Source organism: Cydia pomonella, unplaced genomic scaffold, assembly GCF_033807575.1.
Source record: "Cydia pomonella isolate Wapato2018A unplaced genomic scaffold, ilCydPomo1 PGA_scaffold_183, whole genome shotgun sequence".
NCBI classification, from domain to species: domain Eukaryota; kingdom Metazoa; phylum Arthropoda; class Insecta; order Lepidoptera; family Tortricidae; genus Cydia; species Cydia pomonella.
This window is the reverse complement of record NW_026907824.1, coordinates 295,169-317,579: the sequence shown is the minus strand read 5'-3', so window position 1 is coordinate 317,579 and position 22,411 is coordinate 295,169. Positions and strand designations below refer to the sequence as shown.

At 37.1% G+C, this 22,411-nt stretch overlaps 1 protein-coding gene across 1 annotated transcript in view; it reads right to left on the bottom strand.

Annotated features, from left to right (window-relative positions):
- The window catches only part of LOC133533589 (synapsin-like), a 117,132-nt gene extending 95,706 nt beyond the window's left edge, over positions 1 to 21,426 (bottom strand). The window contains exons 1-6 of the mRNA XM_061872590.1: positions 21,417 to 21,426; positions 19,601 to 19,613; positions 8,820 to 8,945; positions 6,250 to 6,386; positions 4,125 to 4,346; positions 792 to 952 (exon numbers count right to left, since the gene is read on the bottom strand). Coding sequence (XP_061728574.1) covers positions 792 to 952; positions 4,125 to 4,346; positions 6,250 to 6,386; positions 8,820 to 8,945; positions 19,601 to 19,613; positions 21,417 to 21,426 — 669 coding nt within the window. The remainder of the gene's footprint in view (positions 1 to 791; positions 953 to 4,124; positions 4,347 to 6,249; positions 6,387 to 8,819; positions 8,946 to 19,600; positions 19,614 to 21,416) is intronic.
- Positions 21,427 to 22,411: the final 985 nt, after the last annotated feature.

Sequence of the window (22,411 nt, the reverse complement as noted above, 5' to 3'; positions counted from 1 at the left end):
CTTTCCTAATAAAGAACTGAAGTTATGTAATCTCTTTTAAATCGATTAAAATATTTTCATGAGTGAAACATATATTAACTCGCTCTGGAACGTCTAGATTCTGCCCAATCTTCTCAATTAGGATACGTGGGCAGAAACGAAAAAAAAGCAGGACAAATTACATGTTGAACTTAACATTAAGAATCCAGGGAGTGATAAGAATAGCAGTGATTAGATCTTCAGTGCTTTTCTTTTCGTTACATATCGTGACAGAGGCAATGTCTATTCAAAAGATTAACTAGCTAGTTACATGTATCGAACTAAGGACCAATACCATCCCCACGCTGATCCAGTGCGATTTGAGTTTGTGAACGAGTAGGTATAGTTACTCAGCCTCCTCGACGCGGATGACTCACTCGCCGGGCAGCCGCTTGCCGTGGAAGTTCTTGGACCAGTCGGTATTCTTGTCATTTATGTCTAGCAGCGGTCACAGTTATACCAGCAGCTCGACGTCGACATATTACTTTCCGTCGGAGAACTACCGTCCCCATAATGGAGTGGTATGGCTAACAATATATAAACAGGATTATCAGCTACCCTGAACTTGGACTGCTCGACGCGGATGTCCCACTCGCCGGGCAGCCGCTTGCCGCAGAAATACTTGGATCAGTCGGTGCTTTAATCGTCCACATCCAGCAGCGGTCACAGTTATACCAGCGGCCCGACGTCGACATATTACTCTCCAACGGAGGACTAATGTTCCCGTACTGGTGCGGTACAGTTTACAATATTTAAATAGGATAGTCGGTTACCCTGAACTCGGCCTGCTCGACGCGGATGTCCCACTCGCCGGGCAGCCGCTTGCCGCGAAAGTACTTGGACCAGTCGGTGTTCTGGTCGTCGACGACCAACAGCGTTACACAGCGGTCGCGGTTGTAACCACGGCCCACTGACGTCACCGATGTTACACTGCCTGTACAAACAAATGATATGCATTAGGCTTTTGTTTCATCATTAAAACACCAAAGTTCTATTATATAAGTATTTTTTAGGTAATAAATATTTTACTGTGCAGAAAAGAACACAGAAACAAATATACAATATTTCTATTAAGAGGTATTCCAGGAGTCCCTGCACTAGGCTAGGCCTGTATCGACGGACATAGATATACATTTATAATTTATAAGTTACTTATTATGGAACTATGAAGCTACATACCACACTTATTCTATCATAGTTTGCAAATAACAGCTTATAATATGAAACTCAAAGCCCATCAAAGTGAAGTGACGGATATTCTATTTTCCCAATTTTAAATCGGAACCCAAAAATATCTTCTAACCCAAGAGCAATTTGTGCCAGAATATAATTGTAAAGAATCATCCTAACAAACTAGCCTGAACTAGAACCTTAGATTATTCCTGTATAACATTTGTTATCCCGCTCGAATGCAATTTTAAATTCATGAATAGTAAATTGGATGTCTATTTCACAGACAGTGTCTATTTGCTTTGACTTCCTGAAAGCTTTTAAATATGTACAAGGTCAATAGGTATGTTTCACTACATATGTTACTATATATTTTGTCTTTCTTAATAAAACCATCAAAATACCTTTGAAAAATATGATTTATTTTAAATAGCGTTTGGTTATTTTGGCTGTTCTCTTTTAATGCCTCTCCTACTTTGGTTAGTAAATTTAGGCAATCAGTTCCGCATATTTCTCCCGATCTTTGGCAAGGTAGAAAAGCTCATCGGTATTTCCGATTCCGGTCTATTCCCAAATGTTAGGCAGTCACGATGTTTTTTGTCATTATTTGGCTATTTTTTAAACGTGAAAATGGAACCTTTGTTTTATTGGAACTATATGAAATAAACAGAGTAGGAGCAAAACGCATAACATAACAACCGGGTGTTTGATTTCCTCCACCCGTTTCCGGACCGTTTCTTCCGAACTAATCTTTGTATCATTCATTTTAATTGTCAAGTAGTATTAGGAACTCGATATTTTGCTAAATTTTTTAAATGTCTCCGAAGGTAGAATCTGGATAGCAAAAGTGGAAAGAACTGACTTTCTAAATAGGTAGATACAATTTTAAATTTCACGAGCAAGATCCTTTTTAGAGACTTACGACTTAATAATACACGAGTAAATGAAACATCAGCAAAAAAAGCTCAAATACCCTATCGCGTAAACAGACAAAAAAACTCTTATAACTTACACATATCTTTTTTTGACAGAAAATAAAGAAAACCCTGCCTTTTTTAATAAATATACATTCATTTTGTTGATTAAAAATAACGAGAAGTAATTACCCTATTTAATACACCCTCCGTACCTCGGCATTGAAGGGACGATCGTTTATCATTACACTGTATTACAATATAGTTAGATATGTCCGCGGCTTACACCCGGTTTGGAAGTATTTAGAAATGGATTATTATTTGCGAAACATTGATTAAGCGGAGCCAGCTGGGCGAAACTAAAGCGTACTGTTATGGAGCCGGCAACTATTATGTATTATGGAAAGGATTATTTAGGCTTTGCAAGTCTGGTCGGTTGCGATAAAACAGTAACATCCTATTTATGTATTTAAGATTATATTATAACTGTAGACGTCTAAATACTTTCTAGTTCATCGCGAAAATCATAAACAGTTACTTGGATTACAAGTAGCGAGTACCGAACAAAACTAAGTAGTTGAATAATATAACTACATCAAGGTCAAGTTATTTCATCAATTTCTAACAAGCAGAAACCACGCATAATCGGCATATCTAATTCTGATTAGGTTAATAAATATTCAATCTTACTAAAGTTCCTTGTTTATATACCAAAGGAAATCTCATTAAAGAGCTTTATTTAGTCTCTTGTCGGAAAATGTTTAAACAGTAGTTAGTAGGTACCTAAATTTATTACTTACTTAGGTACCCAGAAATAATTGGTATTGATTCAATAAATATTCAAACAAATTTCCATAATCCTGTATTACACTGATTTTTATGACAAAATAAGTATTAACAAGATTTTTGACGACCTGTCTGGCCTAGTGGGTAGTGACCCTGCCTATGAAGCCGATGGTCCTGGGTTCAAATCCTGGTATGGGCATTTATTCGTTTGATGAGCACGGATATTTGATCCTGAGTGATGGGTGTTTTCTATGTATTTAAGTATTTATGAATATTTCTATATTATATATATCGTTGTCTAAATTCCCTCAACACAAGCTTACTTTGGGACTTAGTCAATTTGTGTAATAATGTCCTATAATATTTATTTATTTATTTCATCCTTGTAATGTTTTGGGCAACGATAATAGGATCGTCTATATTGCCCATTGTTGTTTCTCTTTTCGGTAGGTAGGTAATAAAAATCCTACTACTGTATCTTTAAAGGCAAAATTGAATCGCAATTGTGGCTGGGTTGTAATAAGTAGGTAACTTTCAGGGCGATAGACCCATTCAGAAAGGGAAAGGGATTTCTATTAGCAGTGGTTACCACAAAAAGCATTAAGATAAAAGGATTTGGCCTTAATGGCATAACTATTTTTTCTTAAGAAGTAGGTTCTTATACCGAAAGCAAAGTATTCTCCCTACACAAAAGTTTCGTTTCCATTAAAATATGACAATCGGATTGTGGAGAAAAGAACAAAATAGAGCACTAGAATAATTATATTTTCATCACCACAGCTCGTAAAGGCTCTATTTATTTGTCACAAACGATTGAGAAATACTTTTATCCACATGCAAATTTTGAGTTGTTCTCGTAGAATGGCTGGTGCATGGTGGGCATGACGTTAAAGTCATAATTTTGAATGATAAATATCAACGTTCATCTGGATTTCAATCGTAATGTTTTACAGTTAGTATTTTCCTCGCGTTGATGTGGTTAAAAATATGTTACGTTGTAGTCCTTACGCCGGTATCGAAAAACTACACTACGCTTCTGACAGAGACAGTACCCACATATGAAAGAGGAGAATAAGTGCCTGAAAATAATTGAAAGCATCCCATCCGTCAAAAGTGATTACGGAGAAGTTGAAGTTTTGCAAGTTTAAGTACGTAAATATTGCGATTGATTTCTTACAATTATAGTACCTATCCATCATCCATCGTATGTATGTATAAGTATACAAAAAGTCTTACCTAACAAGTTAGCACCCTGATCTCTTGCAGCGCCTGTGAGCGACTGTACGCGTTGCAGAAGCGACTCCCGAGACTTGGCGGGCGATGATGGCGCGGAGGTTCCTCGGGAGCCCCCGCGCAGGTTGAGCGATAGGTCTCCGCCAGAGCTGGGCGCCGGCGGCGGCCCCGACGGGCCGGCGCCGCCGCTGCCGCTGCCCGTGCTGCTGATGCTGCCACCGGTCGCTAACAAAGTAGGATGATAGTTAGGCAGCGTATAAAACTTTATTAATGATTTATAAGCAATCATAGTTTCAAGTTGATTGAAAAAATCCCTATTAAATTATGCAAAATGTAAAAAATAGGTTCCAACAGGACCAACACAATAAAACAAGAAAACCCCGATCCAACATATTTCACCAAGGATTATAAAAGTTTTCCCAAGTAAAATCAAACTCTTTTTTCATGTCTATAACTTTGTAAATACTTGTGGGAAAATTGCCCACCTGAATTCAGTCCGAAAAGTTAAGTCTTTGGTCCCACGTTAGTTCCAATTAGAGTTTATTTGTGATCCTGAAATTGTGAGTATAAACGGGTTTGCTCATATAAATTGCTAGGCGATGAACTTCCTGCGGCTTCAGCTTGCTGTGCGCATAACTGACCAAGCAAATTGATTAAACTAGTTTCAATTAGTTTAAATCTCACTAATTAACCAACATACAATACTAATATGTTCTAACGTTGAAATGAAAAGCATCATAACTCGACGCAGTAACATATACCTCTATCTCTTTCCGTAAATAGACATGCCCCAAGTCCTAAATAAACACAATACCAGGATTGTAGTTTCAACACAGGCTTCAGAGACCGAGATAGCCCAAGGATCCGACTAATCTAGTATATTAAGGTAGGAAAGGACACGAAAATGTGTAGCTAAGCTTCTAAATCAGATTTCCTGCTCCCGTTCCCTGCCGTCGCTCCGGAGTTGGGAGGAAATAGTTGGAAATCAGTTTCAGGCAAATTGTGTAAGAGTGCGAGGACTGTGAAGCACTTTGCATTCATTTTGCCGAGGAGTGGACTTGAATTGCCTTTTAAGAACTGTTTCATCTTTAAGGTATGTACCTATTTAAGAAATATTTAACTTCAATTGGATACCCGAAAAGAAAGAAAAGTTAATGCTCTGTAGAATTAACACTTTGTTGGGCCCCAGTGCGTAAGTTAATAATTTAAAGTGATTTAAACTTACCATGCTTTGTCTTTTCTCGGAGAGTAATTTTTTTATTAAGAAGAGATAATTAAATGTACATGTGAATATTTTAATATTGAAATAAATCAAGAGACATTAAATTTGTAATTATTTCAGTCTACAAACATACCTAATTCCCTCGAATTTTCCAAGCGTCAAAGCAGGAACGTTTAATAAATATAAATTAGGCCCAGAGACGATTTTGTGCTAAATACTTACTGTATAAATTAAAAGTTACAATTTGTGGAGAAAACATTTTCATGTTGTGAATACGTAAATTTTTGTTTTGTTGCTAATCTCGCTTTTCCATTTCATTTGCAGTGTTAAAAAATTTAAATTTTTATTGATATTGAGCCTCATTTTATTATGCAACCGCTTTTCGCTTTAAATGCCTGTTTCCCATCAATTATAACTTTTTTCGAATTTGCAACTTAATTACTATTGCATAATTTAAGGAATCAACAAAATCGATGGACATGAAAGTTATATGGACTAGTATACAAAAATAGACCTAGGTAAACTTGCACTAGGTAAGTATGGCCCAATTTGATAAATTATAAAAGGAATGAAAACTGTAATGTCTTTTTAACTTCATAGCCGGGTAAATTCAAAATACCCAACCCATTGCCCATTTGCCTACCAAATACCAAATTCACGCTCTAACAGTTTTGATCGCTCAGAATATCTTAGATATTTCAGTCACTGCCCACATATTTGTAAATAAGTATGTATAGATACTGCATTTGGTATCAGTTTTTAGTACCTTGCTATATTTATTCATTAACTTAATTAGTCATTTCCTACCCATTCGCATATAGTAAAATTTTGCGAACGCTTAAAACTAGACAGCCGTTTTGGTGCAAACGACCCTAAAAGTAGACAAATAGATTTATGACGACTTACCCTGTGAAGTCGGTCTCTGGTTCTGCGGCTTCGGCTGGCTTGTGGTGGCCGGGCGGCCGGTGTAGGGGTCCACCTCGCCCTCATCGCACTCGCTCTGCAGGTCCCCCGAGCTGAATCTGCGCAACGCCTCCGCTGAGCTACCGGCCACCGCGCGGGACAGGGAAACCGACACCATGTAGCCACACTCTCTTACGACACAACACCGAATGGACCATGCACTGACGATGGACGCTGCGTTGTTACTTGTTCAAGCCTGGTGATGCTTGAGTCATACACAGATTTAGTTTGTTTTAAATTTCTGTTAAATTTGAGTTTTAAGGAAATCTGATACTCTCCGCAATGTATGAAGCGCGGAGCGCAATACAGAGTAATGTCACTTTTACAATAGACTAGTTTTATTTTTGATGGTAAAGAGTATTTTTATTTTATTGTTCAGTCTGTGTGTGACCAATTTAATTGCGTGGTTGTTTGTACTAACTACTTGTACATATTCGTGTTGTTATGGAGCGACAGTGAATGTTACCTATTGTGATTATCACCTGTGCGCTATGGTAAATCAGTACGACGAAGGTAATTAGAGATAACAAATAACAACGTTCGTGTGACCAGCGCGGCGTGGGTAAATAAAATTTGAGCTGATGAGTGGTGGCACACATGTGGCAGCGGGGAGGCATGGGGTGGCAGGGGCGTCATTTCGAACGTATAACGAGAACGGGCGAGTTTTAGGTACAGGCGGACCGGTATAATCCTGATCTATGTTAACGCAAAGTTATTAAACACGTTGTATTAAGCACATGTTACCGTCATGAGCGTCGGTAGTTGGCTGCCTACTTCTTCATGTATTTGCCGATAAGCATAGGAGCGTAGAATCCGCGTATTGAGAAACATTCGGCTCGAATCGAACTTTAAGGTACGTCAAAAATTTCCTAAAGATACGATATGGATTGGATATGTCAGTGTCAAAAGTGACGTTTTTATTTTGAAAAAACGTAACTTGAGCAAATGTTTGACGTATCTTAATGTTCGGATAGGGCCGAATGATAAAAATTTTAATGCGAAATATATGACTAATGGCTATTATGTCACAATTTAGATCATTTATTTTGCGTAGTCAGAATACAGATTGAGGGGCCCTTACACTGATTGGCCTGAAAACTCGTCCGCATTTGCGCCAACATTAGGAACACGGCTTGGGCGGGCGGGCTCAAGTGGGAAGGGGTGGAAGCGCGGTGAAGCGGCTTGGCCTTTTTACACTGTTTTAAACGTCTTTTTTAAACCCGAACGTACCTGATAATACACGTCAGCTTTTCAGTTTCCGAATATAATCTAGCGATTTTGTTCAAATATTGTTGATATGTTTTTTTAATTTGATTTTCAGTTCAGGTACAGCCGGTAAAAATCATTTAAAACTAGTAAAATTACACTGACCGTTATACAAAGTTATAATTATGATCGCCTACAATACAGTAGGTACAGTATTTTGAATTTTGCTGTTCAATAACTGATAAAATTCATTGTTACAATATCTGCTTTTCCAGCATGCTCGAATTCCAGTAAAAGCCATTATTTTGTGACAAGTCAAAATTGACCATTTTTAATGTCACAAAAACCTTTTTGTATAATTTCTTGCATTTTTACCTATTTAAACAACGAGAGACAACACTGAAGTTTTTTTGGCAAAAATAAAATGCAATGCAATATTTTTAAAGTTTTAGAAAGAGGTGCAGTATTTTATTAAAAAGTATAACGTATAACTAAAAATAGCACATTCTTAATACAGCCATCTAAAGCTCATTCCGATGATAAAATATTTAAAAAAAAACACATTTCCAACTGAACTGAAAAAAGTGAAGTCGGTTAAAAACCATTAGGTGTTCACCATAATTTGTGATAACTATCTAAATAGTTGACCTGATAATTACCAGTAATAAAAAGTTTGTGGTAGCTTTTTATTATTCAGAGTAAGTAGAATATGAAACAAAATGTTTGTAAAATATGACATGTAACAAACGTCAAGCATAATAAATAAATCTGCAATTAAAAACAGATCTAAAATAAATATACTGAATAGTATAACGGTGAACCAAACTGCCCTAAGATCTTGATAATAAAATAGTTTATTGCACAATCCCACCCAAGCTAAGGCCATTTACCTATTTGTGTGTTTATCACTAATGCCTATTTGTAGCTTTGTTATGAATGTTTCTATGTATATAAGTATTAATATCTATTGTATTACCGTCTAGTACCCATAACACAAGCCTTATTAAACTTTTTATGGGTGTCGGTCGTTTTGTGTAAAGCGTCCCATAATATTAATTTATTTGTGTTAATTTAATATCATCTATTCGTCGCACTAACAATCTATTTCAGAATGCGATGAATAGATAGTAAGTGTCTGTATTGCTATGACGCTGCAAAATTAACGGAGACAGACTTTAGAGAAAAGCTTGTAAGGGCCTCTCAAAAGTTTCGAACTGGCGGTCAGCGTTGGCGACCCGCTGATCTCCCCGGTCCGGTCACTACGGCTACTGCGTCATTCCGAGCGACGTTGAACAAGGTAAGCTTACCTTCTTTTCAGGTAATTGACATTGGTGGTGAAGGAGTTGCGGAAGCTTGAGAAAGACAGGGTTGATGTGGTCGCGGCCTGCGGGCCACAGATCCCCGGACACCCCGCACGCTCTATCTTGCCGTCCCTGTTGCCAAACAAAAATCTTTGACTCAGTCACGCACAGTAAACAAATATGTGAGAGTACTTACACAACAAAATGTTTTCTAAGGGTAACCGTGATTTATTGTAACACGGGACCATCGTGGCTCAAGTGTAATTCTCGTGTTTATTGTGAAAAGTTAATGTTTTTTTTAATGTGCGAATTGATATTTATAAATACCTATGATTTTCGCATTTACATAGGTACTGTAGCTTTATACACGTGAAGGTATGAGAATAAATGTTACCAACGAGTCGACAACTGTGCTGTCAACTGTAGCTCCGTGACAACGATGAAATATCACCACCTTCTTTTTTTTAACCTTTTGTAATACAAAAAAATCACGCACACGCCAACATTGTTGTTACAAGTTAGCATAAATGTACTTTACTTAGAAGCAAGAAGGTTACTATAACAATGTACGCTTAACCCATTCACAGCTAATCACGACACGATGTCGTTTTGCCCCTATAAAGCATTTCCTTTACATACCGGGAAAGCCATATTATCGGTTACGACGCAGCGCTACGACCGTAGCTCAGTGGTGATTATGTTAAAAGTGGTATTTCAACATTACTGCGGCAGCGGTGATGCGGGTGTGGTCACTGTCAATTTCCTTGATATAAGTTAGTTTGTTTAGATTTCCTTAATTAGTGACATTCGTAGCTGCATTACTGTCACGATCAAAGGATGACTCACGCTAGACCGGCCCGAGCCCGGGCCGACGCGTCCGACACATCATATTCTATGACGACTGATCGGTGACACGAGTGCTTTCCATAGAAAACGAAGCGCCGGAGCTGTGGCCCGGCCCCGGCCCGGTCTAGCGTGAGTCATCCTTTAAACGTTCAATCCGTCATTCATTTTATCAAGGAAATGACATCGTCAGCGCCCGCGACAAAGTCGTAACAGTAGTGTAGCTGCAGTTGCTATCTGAAAATTCCCTTTACATGTACAGTCAGCGTCAAATACTTTGTAGCAACCAAAGTAGCCAAATAGTTCGGTACACCATATATTTAGTATGGTGTACCGAACTATTTGGCCACTTTAACTGCTACTAAAGTATTTGACGCTGACTGTACAATGGCAACGACGAGATCTATCAGTTTGCCTATTCTAATAATCGCTCTAGTCGCATCTTTCATAATATCTGCCAATTTTTAATCCGGTCTTAACGTATTACCCGATTTTCAGTAAAAAGAGCTAAAAAAATCCTAACTAGAACAATTTACACGACACCCGAGGCTTGCTATAAAAAGGCAACTAACCCCATGTTAAATTATTGACGCAAAATTGCTTTGATGTTCGTACGAAAAGCCACGAGGGCGGCCTCTGCGTAGTGACGCGTACCTACCGCCATTGACATTTTCGGGAATATAGGCCATGTTACCTCGAAACTATAGTGCTACCGAAAATATAAATACTTTTATGAAAACTGGGTACATTGTATTGAAATTGTGTAAATAAGAACTTGAACATCCCATCAGTTAGTGTTTCATACAGTTCTACGTCAATATCTTCTGATATTCAAAATTAGAAAGAAAAGACTCAGTTTGGTTTACTGCACCATTTTTAAGTTAGTAAAGTTTGATAGTAAGAAAGATATAATTTAATTAAATAATATTAATTTATTTAATTTTTTTATAATTTTTCTCTCCTTTAGTTTTTTGAAAAATGTTCAGAATGACCGGAAATTGGAATACTTAAGCGCCAGTGTACATTAGAATTCACCTGCTAGTCAATATTACCAATAACGTTGGCAACTACACCAAAATAATTTCTACGTTGAGGCCATCACAACCCCCTCCCTACGCTTGTATGATTGATGTCGGCTTTCATCGTAACCGATGTTTTCCCATCTAATACCTTTATTAGATGAGAATACATAGGCTACGACTGTGTAGAAAATATAGCACAATAAATTTCTAACATTTTAAAGATTTTTTTAAAAAACGAAACGTCATACGAATTATATCTAATTACCGAACTTTTTCACAAAATTTGCAAAGAATCGGTTAAAAAATGCGACCCGAAGAGGAGAACATCCGGGAAAATACAAATGCCCAAGCTGAAACGGAGACCTTCGCTAAAGCTAGGTCAATTAATGTGTTAATATATTTTTAATTTTATTTCGATATTGCAAACAAAAATTCGTGGAGTCATCGGAGCTGGCGGTAACGTGCTTTATTTTATTACCTTCGGGAAACAAACAGGCAAAAACACATAGTTGATCAGGGGCCTTATTCGAGATGCACAACTGTCAAATTTCGCGTCCACATCAAATCAACACTTGATTCTATCGCATGTTGATTGTATCAAGTGTTGATTCTATCAACTGTGGATATTATCATTTGGAACAATCCAAACTCATTCATAGAAAAAATAATCAAACAAAAATCAACTTTGTTTATTACTACTATATAGTTTGAAATGGCTCTGAACTCGAAGTGGTTCGGTTTGATTTGATTGTCACCTGACTGTGGATTGCTAATGTCAAATTTTGACAAGTGTTGATTTTATTGCTAGACTTTATTGTCCATGGGCTTGGGCACCATCTTGGATTTTTTGACGTACGACAGGGAATACCCTTCCTTTCCTACAATATATGGCATAGAGTAAAGCGTCTTTTTTTTAAAAACATAAGTTTACAGGAATCAGCGACATCTTGTATTCGATAGGATAAGTAATGCGCTATGAACAATGCGGCGGCGAGTAGTGAAACTGTACCTGACAACGTCAATCAATTAAAAAGTGACCACACAGTTGATGGTCGATAAAGGTGATTATTAATTGAATATTAACGACAATAAAGAACTATTGACATGCGATCTTTTTGTTGAACCCACACCTACACGTCGAATAATGCTCGCTCCACATATTCTCCTATAAACGCTCAAAATTGTAAAAAAAATTGATGCAATTTACTCCGCACCCAGTCTCAAGTTGCTTCTAAACCACATTCACGAACCAAGTTGTAACCTAACACATCTGTAAATATAAGGCATATGATTTAGAGATAAAGTCCGTTTTTTTTTAAATTACGAGATGGTTCATGAATAACCTTTATTACTATAAAAATAATACTACATTTGTCAAAAAAAAATTCTGTATTGCGCTATTACATAATGCATAAAATTGATATAAAGATAGGTACCATAGTAGCTCGCTCACTTGGTCTATCAACAACTATTTTAATGCTCTTTGTACTCGTATACGCGACCCCATTGTATGTACAGTCGCCATCAGATATATTGGAACGCATGTATGAGATCTCAAATTATTAAGATAAGACCTACTGTACTGTCTATATTACTTACCAAGACCTAAGTACCTATTATTTATATGTACCTACACAAAGAGAATTCCTATGTTAAAAGGAGATTAAATACATATTTTGTTATTCAACTACAAATAAAATAAAATTTATCTTTTTCAGTTAACACATTTTTTTACCGATTTCTTTAATAAAATAAAACATTAAAGTATTATGTGACTATATTTCATTGTCTTCGGTGTAGATTATTTACTGATGTTCCAATTTCCTATATCAGTTTGGTACCAGGAAATATAAAAACTACACCTCACCTCTTCAAAAACTTTGCTGGTAGTTCGACATCTGTAAGTTTAAATATAAAACATGATAAAAACACTTAAGTCAAAAACGTATACGTAAAATATTTGCCCTATATTCTGGTCGCTCGGTAGGGTGCCCAGAAGGCTGGGTGCAATTCCGCGCTGGTTAACAATGCTGATCCTCTGGTCACCAGAAGCCTATATAAGGCGCTCTCATAGAGCCACGCTAGTGCCCTAGAGTTTCAAATTCAACCCCAAGTGCCACAAATATGTAGTTAAGGGTTTAAATTCTGGATCAAGAACATGGAATACTATTCGCTAGTAAGGCCATAGGTATTAGAAAAAAATAATAGTAGGAGACGGCCGTGGTCATGGTAGGTGGTACAGGTGGGCCAGGCAAGCTCTGAAATTATGCACCTATTTTACTATAACTTTGTTCACCTGTGTATATTTACTGTTTCCATGAAAATCATTTTTAATATGTAATGTATAATGTTGTAATCGGGCTGTATAATTGGTCTCATATTTTTTAACACAAAATCATAATTTTAATTCAATAATTAATGGTGTTTTACATATTAATCATTAATGTACCAATTTTGCAAAATTTTCTTGCATATAATAATATTGTTTACTTCAATTGACGTGTTTATTATTTTCGTTACTATGTCAACGTTAATACTTAAAAAATTATAACGTGAAGGTTGAGTCCGCAGTACAGTTACAGTTTACGTACATAGTGGCATTAGCACAGTCGGATTAGGACCAAACTCGAAATGTCTGAACAGTCATGAAATTTGGTATGTATATACGCCCCTTAAAGGCCCCTTTTTCATGCCCACCATTTGACATTTGGGGACCTCGAGGAACCGCAGCCATCTTGGAAAATGTGGACCATCCAGGAGAAATTCGCGTTTTACTCTAAATCTACGTTCTTTATTCAATAATCGTGTAAGGCAACATTCAAGCTTATAAAATTCTACATAAAATAGTTTTAGACATATTTGCGAAAAAAATGATCTTGCTTTAAAAAATACTAGCTAAACCCAGATTTAGCCCTTATACCCTTTCATGGGATATTCTCTTAATAGGAAACTTGGAAGAATAAAAATTCCACTTTTAACTATACATTTGTACATAATCTACCCCAATATCAATATTTTACTTGACTGCAACTTAACCAGAAAGTAGGGTTATGGGTATAAGTACTGAGGATTCAGGACACCCTGTAGCTTAGGATACTGGACGGATTTTTTAAATGACGTATTATTTAGCCCTAAACCTTTTTCTTCCGTTAATTTTAGTAACTTTGTATTGCATAGCACTTGTATACTAACTGTGGATCTACTGATGTCTGTTTTACTGTACTCCGCTCAATAGTTTAGGCGCTAGAAGAAAAAATATGATTTAATATTCGGAGTCCTCTCAAGGCGGCTGTATTGATTTTTCTTAAATAGAACAAGTAAAAGTAGGTTGTGAATGGCAAGAGGAATCTAACGGTACGTCATTTAAAAAAATCCGTCCAGTATCCTAATACCTAGCTACTGGGTGTACTGAATCATCAGTACTTACACCCATAATCCTTCTTTCTGGTTTAGTCACAGTAGAGTAAAATGTTAATATTGGGGTAGACCACGTACAAATGTATAGTTAAAAATATAATTCATATTCCTCCGAGTTTCCTTTTAAGAGAATGTCCCCTGGAAGTGTATAAGCGTTAAACTTAGATTCAGCAAGTATTCTCTATAACAAGATGTATTGTTCTACAAAGATATCGAGGACTTTTTTGTGTAGAATTTAATAAGTTTTAATGTTGACTGTTGTGTTGATGGTTTCCAAGATGGCTCGGATTCCTCGAGGTCCCCAAATGTTAAATGGTTTGGGCATGAAAAAGGGGCCTTTAATTTATATACATAATAAATTTCATGACTGTTACAGAGATTTCGAGGTTGGTCCTAATCCGATTATGCTACATTGTGCGTCCGCAGTAAATTCGGTTCTCCATACAAATGTAGTTACGCTCTCATTTTAAAATGACTTGCTAGATTGCTCTGAAACTTTGTACTTACAATAGGATATGGTATGTCTATGCCTATAATTAATTTAAAACATAAATGTGAAATGAGAGCCAATTAAGTTCAATATTAAGAATATGTGTCGTTGTTGACTCGCCGACAACGGAATTGAGATCTATATGGGTGCCATGTTCTGTGCTGTGTAGAAAATCCTGAAATTATAAAGGATTTGTCTTGGCTAGTTTTTACGTATAGGCTACGTATCACCGAAACGTCACAAACACCACGAAGGTTCGGCTTGTACGGGCCCTCGTTTTTCCTATATTCTTATACGCTGCGGAGACCTGGACTATCCGAAAGACAGAGGAGAAGACGATAGACGCCCTAGAAATATGGTGCTGGAGGAAAATGCTGGGGATATCCTGGACCGAGTTTCGGACTAATGTCTCCATCCTTAAAGAACTCCGTATCAAGCAGCGCCTTTCGACTCTCGTAAAGACTCGTATACTCAGTTTTTGCGGTCACGTCTCGAGGAGGAACAACGACTCCATAGAGCGTCTAGTGGTGCAGGGTAGAGCAAACGGAAAAAGACCGCGCAAAAGGCGACCTATGCGATGGACTGACCAAATAAAATCTGCCATGAAGGGTCCCCTGAACGCATTTGCCAGAATGGCTCCAACCGCGAAAAATGGCGAGAAATCGTACGGCAAGCAACATCTGCGCCTGATATCAGCAGTTGACCACGACGCTCTGCAAAGAGTACAACGACAAAGAAGAAGAAGACGTATCATATTTGTCTAAAATTTGGTTTGTTGGTACACACACAAGGGATAGTCTCTAGCTAGGTACGGGGTGCCACACTCGTCAGCGCGACGGCGATATTTTTTACCTTTTACCTAAAAATCTCAAATTTGTGTACGGGCTCAGCTCCTGTTTCGTCTTAAGCCTGAATTTAACAGATTCTGACTCACAGGGGGCTTTGAGCATGCTGTGGCGTTCGTTTTCAAATTTTGAAAAAAAGAACTAGCCTAACAACACAATAAATGCTTGTTTTTCCGCATTCTTCACTATATCTCCCTGTCTCACTACTATCTGACCTTCTAACCCAGAGGGGAAAATATACCTTATTGGGGCTACTCCATCTTACTCTACTGAAAAGCAATCGGTACATGTTACAAGATGCACATTGTTAAGAGCCGGGGTTAGAACCCACGACCATTGGTTTTAAAATGAAGCTTTGTATATAATTTGTATTTTTATAATAAATCTGTTTTCTTGTTGACATTTTGTGGTATTGTATTGCTTTATGTTAATTGTCAAGATATTTCTTTCATCCTGGACAATTGTCACATGCGTCACATGTACGTTTTTATGATAGATCTACATCGACGCAACTGCATGTCATTGTCAAAGAGCATATAATCACTACGTTTTAAGAGACGGGACTTCCATACTAGCGAGTGGAATCAGTTTGTTTCGCAAATCATTACCAAAATGTACGACAAAGAACTGTCAAAGAACCATAGTACCAACATAAGCGATTTAAATAGTGTAGTACGCTACACGCTTACGATTCTTATCGATATCTATACAATGGGAGGGTTGAAACATAGGCTCCTGTCTACAAATTTTGTACTCGAAATCAGGTTAGCATCGAGTCCACATTTAAGTTGTATGTTATATAGTGGATAGTTCTTAATTGGAATACTATCTGGTCGGGCTTAATGTGGACCCGAATTATTTTAATACAGTTTTTAAGTCGTGTTTTTTTATTTTATTCAATGCTTGATTTTCATAATGATGTGCACATACATGTTTGAATAAATGTAACTTTTCTATGGGAAGATGTATCAGGTCTTCGTTCCCAACAAATTTGGCCCACTGCCTGCATCTGAAAACATACAGCCTTGGAAAAACATGACTTTATCTACAGTTTATATTCCATGTGTTTGCTAATGAGATGATCAACTGATTATTTCGCGCTAATATGCATCTATAAATCATGTTTTTCGGCATCCAGTTATCAACAACCCTTTATCAATGCTTTAACTTTTTATGTATTTATATGTCTGTTAATCATGAGAACGGGTCTGGCCTTGTTGGCAGCGACCCTGCCTATGAAGCCGATGGTCCCAGGTTCAAATCCTGGAACGGGCATTTATTAGTGTGATGAGCATGAATATTTGTTCCTGAGACATGGGTATTTTCTATGTATTTATAAATACTTATAAATTAGGTCTATGTACATATATATATACATTATTGCACAAACTGACTTAGTACTAAAGTATGAATTGCATGTGTTGTGGGTATATATATATATCGTTGTCTAAGTACCCACAACACATGCCATTCATACTTTAGTACTAAGTCAGTTTGTGTAATAATGTCCTATAATATTTCTTTATTTATCATAAAAACAGAGATTAATTTTCTTACATTTTAGGTTAATATAAAAAAAATATGTTAACTAATGACCATTAATGCATAAGTAATAGATAATTTATGCATTATTAATCTTCGACGAATTAATTATGGTCATATTGCATGCTAGTTCTAAGGATATTTCACATATTTAATTTAATTATTTACACTGATATACAAATAAAACTACAGTTATCGATAGTTATAGTACATCCCTAGTTCACAACGAAAAATAATGTAAAATATCTAATTTTCGATGTGTTTATAGCCTGCTGACCCAAAATAAGGTCAAAAGTATCTAAAGCAATACTTACCAGTCGTCATCCAAGGAAAAATTTCGCCATAAAATCCCTTTTTTCGTGATTTTCTCGAGTGGCTCGCTTGCCACATATTTCACACTTAGTAAACCGTTTTCTCGCTGGCATTGTAACAAACTCGCTCTTTACTCTGATCACGGTTGACTATGTTCGATTTTTGCACTAAAGAATAAAGAAATTACACGAAATACCCGAACAAAACATTGAAGCCTTCAAAACAAACAAAGCAATTAGGCTGACAGTAGACTTGATGTAAACGTGACAGAATAAATAGCACTGGCGTTTTCTTTTTCTTCGTTGGCAATGATTTGCGAAACAAATTCCATACAAAACTTTTTTCTTCCTAGTTGCGTCAGCCTAATCGGAATTTGGCAGCTAACTCCATCTTGCGTCCAGTAGAAGAATCAAAATCGTACAGGTAAAACTACTCTCTGCCTTAGGATCCCCTTTTAAATGTCATAAATCCAAACATGGCAGCCATACCCATCGACAAAAAAGTCTACCGTTGATCTAATTTCATTTGACAGTTAACTAATACGTATTCGACACGCTTATATTTGACAACTAGAATCCTGACTAGAGCTGGGACTGCGTACCAAAAGTACGTCTCTGTTACTCGTACCAAAAGTACGTCTAAAATACCAGTTTTACGAGTATGACCCCCAATAGGCAGTTTACGTATTTGCCGTGCTTAGGCGTCTTACAAATAAGGATTATTTATACAAATATCGACTTATTATTTCGGTAAGGGTCGGAAATATGGTGACGTTTTGAGTGAAGGCTATGAATCTATTGTCATATTTTTGTTATATATTATTACATTATTTTTAGATACAACAGACACCCAGACGGCCATCTGTTAACAAAATTTTATTTTACCTAAAGTAACGGTAAGAATGGAGGTACGAGGTGATAAAAGTTTCATATTTGTTTTATTTCAGAAATCAAAGTCCGTACTTTTAAATACTCGACAAGCTAAAAGTAGTCTATTACAAATAACCTGTTCTAAAAACTATTCCGGTACAACGCCCCGCCTCTAGTGTGGATATTGTTCACTGACAGGTGGTGATAATAGCAATTCGACAAGTCACAATATTTCTCACATCAAATGGAAATCAACACGAAACGTCACTTTTAGCATGTCGAATAAGGGCCCTTATTACACTATTGTGGTAAAGTAGCACCATATGTATTACTCTAAGATATATAAAACACGTTGATCTCCTCGTCTTATTGCTAGTAACCTAATCTGAACATAATGTGCGTACATTTGAAAACGTACTTTATACCATTTCACTTACGTTTCATTTTATATTGGTATATCAAAGTGTAAACTACAAATATTTCTATTTGTACTTATTAGTTCAATAATGATGTTCCACGTAAAACATGTGTAACGTGAATAACGATGATATCAACAACGACAGGATCTGATCCAACTCGATACAAAACGCCCAGCCACCTATTATTTCAAATACACTGTGTAGGTGTGTACTTACGTTGTATACCCGTATGTTGATCGGTGAAGCTGAAGTGTTAACATCGTGTAAAGTAGTAATGCCCTGCTATTCCTGTTAACCGCGCGAATCTTGGTAACCAGTATAGGGATGATACATGATTACGTGTTTTGTAAGGACCTTGAAGTCAAGGCATGCAAGGGCCGAATCCACATTCGATTTTTAGGGTTCCGTAGCCAAATGGCAAAAAACGGAACCCTTATAGATTCGTCATGTTCGTCTGTCTGTCCGATTATGTCACCGCCACTTTTTTTTGTCTTGTGTGTTAGTCGCGAACGCATAGCGCGAAAAGCTGAGGGAGGGTGGTGGGCGTGACCAATATCATTATTATTTCATACCACACAAATTTCTGATATTATTGATATATTTTCTTTGATATGAAACTTTATTACTTCACGCTGAGAGCCACATTACAACATGATTGAGCCTTCGAGGCAAATCGCTAGGGAGAAAACTTGAATAAATGAGGGAAGGTCACATCAAAGATATAAACATAAGATATACATCTTATAAGTACTTTTTATTAGAACAACCTTTTTATGCTACGTCCGTCGCCAATAAGCGCACGACCCGCCAGATGGCAAGCGATTGCCGTAGCCTATGGACGCCTACAACTACAGAAGTATCACATGCGCGTTTCCTTTGTTTACTGGTCCTAATAGTATTTTAGTTAAAGTTAAAATTTTCGCGTCTTTTTAAAACTAGACAAACACATACATGTTTATATAGCGTACAAGTAAAAATATTGCCAGTAAAAGAGCAATAGTGGAAGAAATAATATTTATTTAACTTACCTAGGGAAATCTACTGGAAAGGGTGGCGAATATCAACAACTGCGTGGCGGCAGGTGCAAGCTGGTGTCGGGCAGGGGGGAGTACCTACAACAAAGCAATGTAGTTAGCAGTGACATTTCACTCGTTTCGCTTACTTACGAGTAAGGTGAAATCAGACGGTTCATTTTGTGTTCATTTTCGTCTTTCATTTTGGGTTTTTCACTCGAAAATGACTTCATAAGTGAAACTATCCAATAGTCTTGGATATTTTCATTCGCATCATTCATTCCGAATGAACACAAAATGAACAAGCCATTTTATTTTTAATGGAAGATAGGCAGGCGTTTTACCACGATCTCACATGGTAAGTGATGATGCGGTCTACAGTGGAGCACCTTTAAAGTTATGCACTACGACTACACACTTTTTTCAAACTTGGGATTTTTCAAGATATTTCTAGCTAGGTACTAAGAATAACGATGTCTTTCGATCCTATTAGAAAAAAGCGGCCAAGTGCGAGTCGGACTCGCCCATGAAGGGTTCCGTACCATTTATGACGTATTAAAAAAAACTACTTACTAGATCTCGTTTAAACCAATTTTCGGTGGAAGTTTGCAGGGTTATATTTTTTTAGTTTTATCATTCTCTTATTTTAAACGTTACAGGGGGGGGGGGGGCACACATTTTACCAATTTGGAAGTGTCAATAGCGCAAACTATTCAGTTTAGAAAAAAAATATGTTAGAAACCTCAATATCATTTTTGAAGACCTATCCATAGATATCCCACAAGTATGGGTTTGATGAAAAAAAATGAGTTTCAGTTCTAAGTAGGTATGGGGAACCCCCAAAATGTATTGTTTTTTTTCTATTTTTTTGTGAAAATCTTAATGCCGTTCACAAAATACATCTACTTACCAAGTTTCAACAGTATAGTTCTTATATTTTCGGAAAAAAGTGGCTGTGACATACGGACGGACAGACAGACAGACAGACATGACGAATCCATAAGGGTTCCGGTTTTTGCCATTTGGCTACGGAACCCTAAAAAAGGTGTCCCAAAACTTCCATATATTTTACATTCCTTCCATTCCGTTACCATCATACAAAGTCTATGAAAAATGGTAAGGAATGGAAATAAAAATCTCGGGACACATTTCACACTTTTGATAAAAAGCACTTAGGACAAAGAGCTAGAAAATAAAATATCGTAAAATTACCAAATGAAAAAAGTGTGTGCAACTTTAAACAAAATGATTAAGTATTCGGTCCTAGCTCTACTAGGAGCAGCTATAAGCCCCGAATGTGATTATCACTCGCTACTCTTGTTGTTGTTGTTGGTCCTTGGGCACCCCGGAGGTGCAGAGGGCCTCCACAAGATCCTTACACGCCTTTCTATCTTGAGCAACCGTCTTGGCCTTGTTCCAGATCTGTCCTACCCTACGACTCGCACCTCGTTCTGGGCGTTTGCGGGCTCATTTTCCGCCTTGAGGCCGCCACTCAAACACTGTTCGCATCTCCTCTTCGAAGGGTATGTCAGATCTCTCTCTATTTCCGCAGCGCTACTTCTTGGGCAATCGGAGGTTGTCGGTACATACTCCACAAATCCTCATTTCTTATGGTCTTAGGCCAGAAATTGCGGAAGACCGACCGGAGGGCCTTATTAACAAACACTTGTAGCTTGTGTGTCTCTTCCTGGTATGTAAAAGGTGTGTATTTCGCACTGGCTTTAAAGCGCACAGATAACTGTTAAAATGCACTTAGTAGATAGATATTTCTTTAATAGACGATTTAACTGAACTGATAATTTTCGCTGTTACAGCTACAGTCGTTACCAACCGGTAACCATTTTGAAAGCATTTCCAGACGTTGTAAACGTAGCAATAACTATTTCGTGTGGGACAGTGCTAGTTTTATTAACTTTTATTAGATTTCCCAAGCGCCTTAGTACCATTGTATCGTAAAAAAATACTCAAAATCTGGTGACCCTTTCTTACTCTTTTTTACCGAAATGTGTTTTACGAATAGTGCAAAGATAGAGGGGTGTAGGATTAATAGCTATTTTGCAAACATGTATGTAATTTTAGTAATTTCTTTACAAAGAAACCTTAACCAAAGTATACATTTTGTCTACTTGACTTACTTCCATAACATTTAACTTCCTTTAACACTCAATATATTTTTATTCGCTATACGATTCAGGTTTGTCAACGGCATAAATGCACGTCATTACTCATTATATTGAAAGGTTATACATTCACCCCCTTATTCATAAACGTGTACTAAAGTTACGATGCCGCTAATCATCGTTTTTCCCTTTCCGACGTATTGGTATGATGGAAAGGGACAAACGATGATTAGCGGCATCGTAACTTTAGTACACGTTTATGAATAAGGGAGTCAATTGTTAAGGATACTGGAACATTTTCATTATCATAATCATCATTATATCAGCGGGGTAGTAGTCCACTGCTGAACAACGATCTCCCACAACGGACCTTCACAATTTACCTACCGCGATTTGATGAAGATTTTGAATATAATTTAATAGTTTGTAACTTCCAATTTTTATAAATTTTGTGACACTCCTATTTTACATGATATCAAACGGGACTAAGTTCATAAGGAAACTGGCTGTCTTATATTCTCTATAATATTCTTACTAATATCTCAAAGTCCCAGTCCTAGTTAATGTTTGCCTGGACATTCGACTTACGCTTAGTAAACAATGGAAATAAACGGCCAGAACCTATCACATTCCCCCATCCTACCCTACTTTGCATGCAAACTATTGTGATAGCCTGTATGTGCGCGTAATATTGTTCCTCTTCAAC